Source organism: Miniopterus schreibersii (assembly GCF_964146895.1).
Source record: "Miniopterus schreibersii genome assembly, chromosome: 10".
Classification (NCBI taxonomy): Eukaryota; Metazoa; Chordata; class Mammalia; order Chiroptera; family Miniopteridae; genus Miniopterus; species Miniopterus schreibersii.
The window spans coordinates 25,170,963-25,183,346 of record NC_138110.1 but is presented as its reverse complement, the minus strand read 5'-3'; the positions used below and the strand labels follow the sequence as shown (position 1 = coordinate 25,183,346).

The 12,384-nt window shown below is 35.6% G+C and overlaps 1 protein-coding gene across 1 annotated transcript in view; it reads right to left on the bottom strand.

Moving 5' to 3' along the window:
- The window catches only part of RIT2 (Ras like without CAAX 2), a 270,216-nt gene that overhangs the window by 197,438 nt on the left and 60,394 nt on the right, over positions 1 to 12,384 (bottom strand). Inside the window, exon 2 of the mRNA XM_081149237.1 lies at positions 8,787 to 8,843. Within this exon, the coding sequence (XP_081005363.1) occupies positions 8,787 to 8,843 (57 nt within the window). The remainder of the gene's footprint in view (positions 1 to 8,786; positions 8,844 to 12,384) is intronic.

Here is a 12,384-nt window from a genome sequence, read left to right as displayed (position 1 = left end):
TTCTGAGGGCATGTGGTGTGGAAAAAGAGAGAAATTAAGAAAGATTGAAAAGTTTTAGGCATAAGCATTCAAAAGTATGGGATTGCTACTGAGATGAGAAAGGCTGCAAGGTGGAATTTTTTTTTTTTTTTAAACAACTGGAAATCAGTTTTTGACAGGGTAATTTAGGATGCCTATTAGACATTCAAATGGAGACGTTGAATAGGAAATTAGCTATACAAGTTTGGAAATCAGAAGAGAAAAGTGAGGTAGAGATACACATTTCGGAGTTTAGGGTATGAACTGTGCCCAAGGCCAGGACACTGAAGGAAGGGAGTCATCAAGGAAGGGAATGTCGACAGAGACAATGAGAGGACCCAGCATTGAGTCTCAGAGGCGCTTCAACATCCAGAAGGCAGAGAAGCTGTTCGAGAGGAAAACCAGGAGAGTGTGGCACCCTGGATGCCAAGTGAAAAACGTGGGTGAAATCTGAGAGTAGTAGACCATATCAAACACTGCTGGTAGGTCAAACCAGACAGAATGAAAACTGACCGCGGGCTTAGCCGCTATGGAGTCAAGGTGACCTCGCTAAAAGCAATTTCAGTCGAGTGATGGGACTGAAACCTGGCTAGAATTGACTGACGAAAGTAGGAGAAGGGGTATTAGAGCTGATGGTATAAACAACTCTTTGAGGAGCTTTACAGCTAAGACAGTGGGAAAATGGGCTAAGAACTGGTGGATGAAGTAGAATCAGAACAGGATTTTAATTTTTTTATGTTTAGGATGTAAGAAATAACAGCATGTTTTTATGATGATGGGAAATGCTCCATAAAAGAAAAAGTCTGAGCAGCATTTTTGAGCAGAAGAGCAGTATGAGATCTAGTGAACGGACAGTGTGTTACTGGCTTACGTAGGAGCATGGGAAGTTCATCTAAGTAATAAAGTTAGTAGGAAGAACAAGTATGGGTACAGAGGGGTGAGTGCTTTTGAAAGTATCTTCTGGATAAGACTCTTGGAAATTTATCTCCTGATTGCCTCAGTGTTTCTCAGTAAATTAACAAGGTCATCGGGGAGAGTGTGAAGATGGGAGAAGTCACTGGTTTTACTTGAGTGAAAGAATGAGCAGACTCCAACCTAAATGTGTTTGTCAGGCATCATCCAAAGCCCATTTGAGATCCATGGTTATACATTTAAAGTGAGGCCAGGCAGCATCTTCTGCTCAGCTGTCCCAATGAAGTTTCAGCAAAGGTTTCCGTTTCACCTGTGCGACGCTTAGTTCACTATATCAAACAAGAGAGGGCTAAGGAATCTGAAATCATGGATCATAAAACGTAAGTTAGGTAAGAAAGAAAAGGAGGACACCAAAGTCAGTCATACATTCTTTTATTCAGCAGGTACTCTGAGTACCCCTTGCAAAACCTGCATTATGCTAGGTCTTGTGTGAAATACAGTGAAGAAGGAAGACATGGCTTCTACCATCATGGAGTCTACATCCCACATGGGAGACAGAGCAAAGGACACCACAATTTCTCATGTGGAATTTTATAAATATTAAGTTTACAAGCTATGTGTTGATGTTGAGAATAAGCTTGTATGTTATAAATGTACATTCCTGTGTGTGCTTATGTGCTGAGCAGTTACTTTAGGTAAGGAGGTAAAAGAAGACCTCTCTGGGGACATGATATGTAAGCTGAGATCTAACAGATGAACAGGAACTTGTTAAATGAAAAGCAGAGAGAAGGTATTCAAGGTAACAATGGCTGAAAGGCAAGGAAGAGTTTGCTTGTCATATTTAAGGAACTGAAGGAAGACTAGTGTGGCTGGAGCACAGCAAACTAAAGATGTTACCGGATGAGTCTGGAAAGAAAATCTGGGGCCAGCGTGAAGTGAAGGCAGAATTAAATTTCTGATCTATCTGATTTATACTAATTTTCGTTATATTCTACCATCTTTGTAACTCCAGAGTCACTAAGAAATGCGATTTTTCAATTTCAGTTTATAAACACTGATTTCCTTCAACAATTATGCTGTATCACTTATTCTACCTGGTAGTGATACCCTCCCTTCTCCAAGTCTCATGTTCTCCCTTCAGGGATGCTCTGTAGACATAGCTTTTGGTTTGATACTAGAATACATTAATCTATGCTAATGTAGAAATGACTCCTAATGGCTCTGGGCTTTACTTCTCCTCTGAGAATTTACTCTTTTTTTTTTTTACTAACACAAAGGAATGACTCTATTAGTAAACATTTTAGACACTGAGCAAGCCATTTCAATGTGACTAAAACACACTATTTCTCTAAAATCCTTAGCTTAGGAACTTTGCATTCCACCAGAAGTGCTAAGGAATGTATACTAAACATGGTGCATTTGTGCTACCCTGGCCTAACCACATTGGTATTTTTCATGCTCATGCATTGTGGTGCAATACCAGTCACTGGACGTGGCGCTAGTAACAGAGGAAATGTCCATACTGTTAATGTACTTTGCCACTTATGTGAAGTCCTTGTTTTCCAAGCTTCCCAAATCATTCAAGGAGACTTAACTCTATATATGACATTTTATTTTCTTCCTGTAGAGCTTGTTACAGTTATTACCAATTGCTCAGGAAAAATATAAATCTTTCAGATGAGTGTATTACACAGTATTCATGGCTTTTAAGTGAGATTGAAACACTAAAAGAGGAAAAGCATTCCTCGCTGAGTCAATTACAAGAGTATGTGCTCTTTGAAAATAGGATATGTAGGTACAGCTGGAAAGTTGGTCATATGAATTTCTGGGCATTGTGAGTACTGAATAAATGAATCTCAGGTAAATTAATAAAGTGATAACCGTTTTCTGAATTGTTTGTTAAAGTTATTTTGTTTTGTTTTCCTGCAAGAAAAGCAACCGAAAGAAATTACTGAATAGGTACTTACGGCCAGTTTACTCTAATCAAATTGTGTGCGATACTTATATAATGACCTCAAGTCATCCCAATGCAGTGAGAAAAAGGGACAATTGGACTACAGATAAAGAGGTATGATTGCTCTTAAAGATGCTGAAATAAAATTAGGCAGGGAAGATAATAAGAAACACATTTCTGCCTAATTTTATGTCATTGATTTCTGTGCCTTGTACAATGCCTGGATCATCAACAAATATTTGTTTATGAATTAATATTGAATAGAGAGGAAGAAGCAGAAGACATAATAACTTATACAGAACAGTGCTTTTAATTTTTCAAGGAAATGTTCTTCTGGTAACCATTTTAGGTTAAGAAATAGCCATTAACATACATAGGGAATTTCTACTAAAGACCACTAACTAGCACACCTTTGATTAGTTTAGTTGCCCTATAGGACTCTAAAATTAACTGCAGCAAAATCTAAAAATGATAAATGCTTGCTAGAGATACATTTGTTTATCCATTTTTTTATTCAACAAATATTTATTCAGCATTACTCTATGCCTGGCATTCTGGTAAGGTCTGGAGAAACACTAGTGAATAATATATTGGTGGTTCCTACCCTCATGATTTTTTAATTTAAAAGATAATTAACTAAACAATTATTTAATTACATATATAAATGATATTAAGGAAATATTCAAGGTTCTGACAGAATGCATGAAAGAAGGACTTACTTTATTTTGGGTAGTCAAAGGGGGATTTCTTTTATTTATTTATTTATTTATTTATTTATTTATTTTTGTTTTTCATTACAGTTTACATTCAACATTATTCTGTAAGAGTTTCAGATGCACAGTAAAGTGGTTAGGAAATCATGTATTTTACAAAGTGGCTCCCCGATGCTTCAAGTACCCACCTGGCCCTGTACATAGTTATCACAATATTATTGACTATATTCCCTATGCTATAATCAACATCTCTGTGACTATTCTGTAACTACCAATTTACCCTGCTTAATGCCTTCACCTTTTTCACCCAGTCCCCCTACCCACCCACCCCCAACAACTGTCAATCTGTTATCTGTTTCTATTTTGTTTATTTATTTTGTTCTTTAGATTCAACATATAAGTGAAATCATATGGTATTTTTCTTTTTCTGTCTGACTTATTTTACTCAGCATAATACTCTCAAAGGAGACTTTCTTGAGGAAGCAATATTTAAGCTTAAATTTGAGTCCTAGCCAGTTTTGCTCAGAGCATCGGCCCTCGGACTAAAGGGCCTCAGGTTTGATTCCAAGGGCATTTACCAAGGATGCAGGCTCAATTCCCAGCCTGGGGCCATATGTGGGAGGCAACTAATCAATGTGTCTCTCTCACATAGATATTTCTCTCTCTCTCTCCCCCCACCTCCTCTCTCTCTAAAAACAATGGAAAAAATATCCTTGGTTGAGAATTTAAAAAAATAAATAAATAAATTTAACCAAAAAGCAAAATGGAGTGTGGAGAGGTAAAGAGCATTCAGAGTTAAAATATGTGCAAAACTGTCCTAAGGCAGAAAGGGGTTTGGCTAGTTTGTGAATCTAAAAGAAGGTAGATGTAATTGAAGCCCCCCAAAAGGGGGTGGTGGGTAACAAGTGTGTAAGCAAAAGTAGTAAGACCATAAGAATCTTCACTGTATTCTTAGAATTTTATTCTGCATCCTAAACATAATTGATAACATTGGGAACTGTTCAGCGGTCCAAATTTGTGTTTATAAAGATATTTCTAGATTATATGTAAAAACCAATGAAAAGAACTAGTCCAAATTGAAAATGGCTTAGAAAAAGAAGGCAACAGAGGTTATGGAGAGATGGGGACAGGTTCAAGGTATTTTTAGAAGGTAGAAACAACAGAGTCTGGTGAATGACTTAATGTAGCAGTTGAAATAGGTATCAAGGATTTCTCTTGGGTTTCTGGCATAAGATCCTGGTACATGTGTTGTCTTGCTTGGGTGCTTATATTTTTTGTTCTTCTAAGAATATCTATTTTTCCTCCCTCTTCACTTCCCTACTCCTATGCATCCTTCAAAATTCAATGTAGAGAGCATCTGTTCTATATGTGCTTCGTTTCCCTTCAGGTCATGTAAAATGTAGCTACATTGTCCTTCAGCATCTTGTGCTTTCTTTTATTTCATGAACCCATCCCACAGTCTTATACACTTATTAATTTTTCCCACCCAACTGGAAATGCTTTGAAGTCACAGATTGTGTTTTTATCTCTGTATATCTCATGTTTAGCATAGGATGTAGCACATAATAGGTGATATAGTTTTATAGGCTTGCAGAGAAAGGGGGCCAAAACAACAGCCTGAGGACAGTGAGAGATAATCACCAATTGCATACATGATGTAATCAAAGTTATAATGCTCTGCAGCTGAGAAGGAACACAAATCCTTCATGGTTCAGAATTTTCCATTAAGCATTAAACATGTTACTCAGAGCAAGCTATTTGAGGTTATATCTTGTTTCCATCTGTATCAATTTGCCAAGTGAAGTGACCTGGTTTTCTATGCTTACATTCTATATTTTCTATGTTTGTATTCATTTGATTATTAATGAGCATGAATAGAAACAACTCTCAATATATGAAGATATCAATAAACAATAATTTGAACTAAATGTACAGTCCACAAATGAGAACCTGATACATATATAATCTGGTTTTGGGGAAAGGGACACCATATTCTATAGCAAAAAAAAAAAAAAAAAAAAATCAACAGCTTGAAATCTAATTCATATTAAATTAGAATTATATACAATAAGATTTAAAATTTTTTTAACACTTTATTAAATTTATTGGGATGACAATGGTTAATATGAAAATATAGGTTTCCAGTGTGGGTTTCTAATAATAAGATTTTTAATTTCAAGTAAGTTACAATATGATCAAAAGGATGTATCAAAACGAAATGCCCTAGGTCATTTTCTCAAATGTTTTTAAGAAGCCCAGGCTTCTCTGAAAAGTTTTCTCAAAGGATCTTGAATTCTAGAATGGAGGGCAGGAGCTTCTTCGCTTTTAAAACATATAGGAAGCTGTGACCCTAAATGACAGAAAATACAACTTAAGAGAGGGTCACTGAACTGCCTCTCCATTCTTTCAGACCCCCCTAGGACTTTGCTTCTTTTTACAGTAATAACTGATTTCAAAGATAATATAAATATTTCTGTATTTGTCTTAATTTATCTTCCTGAAATAAAAATCCCTCAAAGGCTTGAACTGTACTATTTTAATCTTTTATTTCTAGAGGATAAACAGGTTCTTTTGTAAATATTAGGTGTTTAAATATTATTTTGCTGATTGACTCATACAGTGTTTACCTCTAATGACTTACTGTTAATCAAAATTGACATGTGTGCTTATTAGTATGAAAGGTTGGACATCAAGGCCTTTAGTCAAAATGTTCTTTCCTGTATTTTTCCATAATTTACTATAGAAAGAGCAAAGTGTACTTAACACAATGTTTAATACTTAGAGATAGTCTATTTTAAAGATTAAATTAAAGCTTGAATTTATTCATGTTTGGTAACTTTATAAGGAGTTTAATTTAATTTCTGAGTGAGGTTTCCTTACATGGGAGAATAGACTCAACATCTTTCAATAGGTATTCTTAGGTATTTTCTATGGATTTGCAGAAGCTAGACCCATTGGTTACTGACTTTGAAAGTGTTGTCTGTACATAAGGGGAGCAATTACTTCTTTAAGAACATTGGTAGCAGATAATATGCCTAATTCTTGTGAAGGCTAAAGGGAACCTACATTTTCAGAATTGATATAGATTTGAAAGAAAATAATTCTAAGCTGAATATAGGGAGAAAATAAAACCATACAAATCTTTCAAAGATTTCAGAGGAAAACTATTCAAAAACCTCAGTCAGTAGGATGACAAACAGATCTGAAGAGGAATTGAAAAATAGTCATTTATTATATAAATTGTGAGATAAGTATCCTTGATAGGTGTGTTCTTCTCTAATTTGTATGATTTTAAAAATGTACTAATATGAATTTCCTCTTGAGGGGCCATTAAGTCAGCTAGACTGAGTTATAGTTATGTAGCTTGAGCAGGAGAAAAGTCAATTATTTGGGACTTTCACCTTCCTGGAGCAGGATACCAATGGAAAATTGTTAACCAATATTCCCATTAGAGATGCCAAGAAATGAAATAATGAGAAAATTGAATTGAAAGTAATCTAGTGCTCTGTGTCTCCATTTCAAACTTCTTCTAAAGCTATTTTATTTATAGCCATGTAAAGGTATGAGTTCAGCTCTCTGTCAGTATGGAATCTCAAATGATGGATGTGCCTTGTGGATATCTAAAGGAGTCATCATTACATCTTCTCCTTCATCATTACATCCTGAAAGAGGGACTTATGATTTATTCGCATATACTGCACTATTCAAGCCATAGACATGAGAGTGTAGTGAGCAAAAGGTAGGCTTTTGAAACACCAGTGCATATAAAGCTGAAACAATGATGGAAAATAATAAAAGAAGTGATTTGTCATTTCATAAATGATATATTATACATTCTCCAACAAGGTAAAAGATTCAGAGATTTTTCCCAGAGATTTCTCTTCTGTAACTCATAATAGGATATGCAAAGCTATCAACATTCCAGAATGAAGATATTAAGAAAGTGGATTTAGAGGATTATCGAACATGGACTGTAGCTAATCGCTTCTAAAACTTTACAAAGTGATTATTTTTGCTTTAGAAACAAAACTCAACTCCTTGAGGAAGTACTTTCTGATTAACAACATGCTAATTGCCTGCACTTAAATCTTACTAATTTGGTTCAACCAATGAAGAGGTCTTGTTGAATTTTGGGACAATTAAAAATGAGTACATTTTACTTATTTCAGCAGTAGCCTTCAAGCAAATATCCTGCAGGATTTTCAGGAAGAGATACAAGATAATTATTTATAGAATAATATTCTATATACACAGTAGGAACTTGAATTAAAATTGCTTGATGAGGGTGAAACCCATTGTAAGTGAGGATAAGAGATATTCAGACCAAGGGAATAACAAAGGTAAGGAATGAGGTGTAGTCAAAGGAACTCACAGTCTAAACGAGCAGGCAACCATGAGAGGTCCAGAAGTATATGTTTTTCCATATCATGAAATAATGCTTATATTCAATGCCAATGTGTTTCTAGACATAGAATGCTACAACAGACTCTACTTGGAAATTTTCAACTAGTTCTTTAAAGTAGCTCTTTGAATGAGCAGTAAAGCAGTTTTAAGACATAGTTGCTACTTTGATTGAGGAAGGAAAGGTGTTCCCAATTGCAATAGTCCTACACCTGATGTGATAAAAAGGAAACTGATGGAAGAATGAAACATGGCTGGATTTCTTGCTGTAACAATATTTTGATGTTTTGGGTCTCAGTTTCCTCATCTGCAAAATGAGGATCATAAATAAAATGACTCCTATATCTAGAGTCCTTTCCAAATGCACCATTAACTTGGTTAACTATTTGTGCAATACAAGATCCAGACACTGATAAAGTGAGAAAATAACCAAATAAAATGGACAATCACATCAGTTACATTATCCAGAGCACAGTTTTTTAAATGCAGTAGATATTCATTAGTGGATCATGAAATCAAAATCAACTCGATGTATTTCAACCATCATCAATTAGGAAGAAATAGAATAGGATGGAAAATATGAGAGTGCATGGCAAGAAGTAAGAACAAATATTGTTTCTTGAAGCTACTATTGTGGTAGCTTAAATATTATATATTAATGTGCGTGTGTGTACTGAGTCATAGTGTAAAACATATTTCTTATTCTCCAAAGACATCAGCAACATTTGCAAGCCGCTTATTTAGAGTGCCTTTATCTGAGCCAAAGTAGAAAAGAGGTTTTTACTCACCAATAGTGGGGTCATGGTAATCAGGGAACTGATGACTAATAAACTGCATTGTCATTGCTGGAAAAAAAATAAATTCAATTTAATAATAATCCACCAATTCATCAATAGATAGTTACCATCAATCTTTTAATAGGTTCTAGTGAGCAACTGATTTCTGTGAGTGACTAATTACACATGAACCACAAAATGATTATAATAAGAGAAAATTTTAGATGGAAAAATGTACCTAGAGTGTAAAATAATGCCAGATAATTGAAATAATGTCCAGATTCGAAGAATATTTCAACAAAAATTGCATTGTAGTAAAAACAAGGTTCTCTATATTACTTATAAAGTATTATATGAGTTGTTATCCTTGGCTTTTTACTGTTGAAAGTGTTTAGGTTACTTTTATTTTGCTTAATCCATGTTATTTAGAACCTTTTATTAATTTTCATTACTTCTATAGTATCTCCACTAAAGACTCCACGTTCTTCTGAAATATATACATTTATAATACATTTTCAATGTTCCTCTTATAGTTTCCTCATGTAAATTTCCATTACTAGGAGACAAGGGCATTCTGAAGGAAAAGAGAGCGAGAAGGACTCTTGCCTTGACCAAACCTGAGTCAGGTTCCTCTCAAGATCTCTTCTCAACTAGGTGTTGACTTTGGCCCCTGACCTTGCTAATCTTGTGTACCCCACGTGAAGCAGGAATCCTGCTAAATCAGTTTAGTGAGAATCTCCCACCCCTGATATCTGATCACCCTCAATATCAGATAAAATTCCTCATACCCTATAATTAAAATTTTTTAAATTAAATTTATTGGGGTAACTCTTGATGTCTGATCACTGTGGCCTGTCTTCAACAAGAATTTAAGTCTGTTCAGCAAGAATCCCCCCACTCTTGATACTTCCTCTTCAGGTAAACAAACTGAAAACAACATGTGACCAAATATGTTTCAGTCCTGGATTGTGAGCTTGGTTCAATATTAGTATGTCTATTAATATGTCACCATATTATTAGTTTTTAGGAGAAAAATGACATTATTATCTCCATTATACTGAAAAAGCCTTTGAAAAATACAACTTTATTTCTTATTGAAGATTTTAAAAAAGCAGAAATGAATGACTACTTTCATAATATGATGAAATATGTAAATATATCACCATATGAATGCCAGTATCTTACTGTGGAAAAAAAAGCTATCCCCACTAAGGCCAAGAAAATAATAAAAGATGATGACTACCTGCACTATTTAATATTGTCTTGAATGAATTAACCAATGAATATACACAAGATAAATTATGAAAATAAAAATTAGAAACTATTTCTACTTGTAGATGATATGATAGAAACTCCTAGAAATCATGATAAAAGAACTCAAAAAATAAAAATATTTTAGCAAGGTAGAAGAATTTAAGATTAACATATGAAAACCAACAGCCTTCATGAAAACAAATGATAGCTAGCTACCCCAGTGGTTCACTTTGATACAGAGACTCAGTGGTCAAAAACCAGTATTTGCCAGATTCATATGAATAATTCTATTTTGACTAAGGGCTTTAAGACACTTGATGAGATCGAACCGATTCTTGTGCTTGCCTTCCATGAGGCACTCCTTTCTCAGCATTCTTATTTCTGGCTAATGGACTCCTGCTGAGTTCAGTTTTACAGTCTCAGAGACAAGAATTGCTAATAATGTACATTGACAATGATTTTGACTATGAGTGACTTTTTAATACGATAAATCCATCCTTATAGCATTCAGAGGTTCACTACTTTGTAGGACATTTAAAAACTATTTGTACATTTCAAAAAAAAGTACATACAAAAAGACTTCCATTTGTGTTAGACTACAGAGTAAACTCTGAAAAATGTTCTCAATCTGCTCACTTAGCAGATTTTCTAAAGTGTATGGAAAAGTTATTCTAGCCTCAATGTGAGATTGCTCCTGTTCAAAATTTTCCAAGGTGATTCTTATCTTTTAGAGAACAGCATAGCAACAGCCAGGGTAAGTTCTAGGATAATATTTGTAAGATTCATTTCTAATATCTTATGCTTTCCTGTGTCCTTCTTAAATATATTGAGTATAAATTGGTCATGCTTGCCAAGTGGGTTTTGTCAACTTGATCCATTGAACTGGTTCACACTTAACCAAAGTATGTGCCCTGGACCCAGAATTGAACCTGAGACCCTTCAGTCCACAGGCAAATGCTCTAACCACTGAGCAAAACGGGTGAGGGCTAACCTAGTTATTAACAACAGGAAAGGAACAAAGGGAAGATAGACACATCCTCAGTAAAACTGGGGTAACAGGGAAGACACTTACTGTCAGTCACACATGAGAAAAAAGATAATTGGCCAGAATGGGTGTGGCCACTGCAAGGGCTCCACATTTGGGATAATTAATCCCCTGAACAAAGGAAGCTCTTTCAGTCTCTCTTGGTTCCTCTTAGGCTCTTGGGACTCTTATTGCTCTGGGCATGCTCTCCCACATGGTCCAGGGCCATGTGGACCCCCACAGACAATGGACTAATGGACTACAACTAGCCTGATGCTGAACTGGACCCGGCTCCAACATGGAAAGGAAACTCTGGACACTAGCTTTGCTTCTATCTTTACTGACACCCCAGCTACACTCCTATGACTGGAATGGGACTTTGCAAACCCAGGAATATAAATTCTATGCAAATAAAAATCACTCATCCTCCTGTGTGGGTCTCAGAGAAAATTCTTTATCTCAAGATATCATAAGAACTCTATCCCCAGGACCTATGGGAAAAGGGACACCTCAATTTCTCCAGTAACATTTGGATACTTCCTCTCTCATGTCCTCCATCTGGTCATGATGAATTTTTATTTTTGCCTCCAAAATATCTTTCAAATATGTCTTGATTCTTTCTGGTATTATTCCAGTTCAGAATCTTATGTTTCTCTTGAAAATCTCTATTGCAATAGACACAAAACTGAATTCTCTGTTCCTGTTTTATTTCCATTCCATTAGAATTTTCATGATGGTCACAGAATCATCATTTTAAAAAGAATTACGTCACTCATATGTCAGCAAGTATTAGGATAAAGACCACAGTCATTAACATGTAACACTAGCATATGCCCATCACACCTTTTCAGCCTCGACTTATAACACTACCCAGACAGCTACTCTCTGTTCTCAGACTTTCTCAAGTACTTTCCTCCATTAGCATGCCTTCATCCTCTGGCTTAGAACACCCTTCACCTTCTTCTTTATTGCAATATCGTCCTAACAAAGACTCTCCTTGACCAAACTTGAGTCAGGCTCCTCAAAACCTTCCTCTGAAGTAGGTCTTGACTTTTAACTTCTGTGTTCATCTCTGCTTCACCCAGTTTTAGCAAGAGCTCTGCTGAGTCAGTTTAGAGTGATTTCCCCACACTGGATATATGATCACCCATGGTATTAATTCCCAGTGTCCTCCAGATAACCTCTAATTACCTGGCCTATCTTCATAAAGTATCCTACTAACTCCGATTAACCAGAATCCCCCCTACTCCTGTTGTTTCCTCTTAGTAATTTTCCATTCACTGACCCCCCCACCCTGCTCCTTTGCTATATATTCCCACTTGTCCCTGCTGC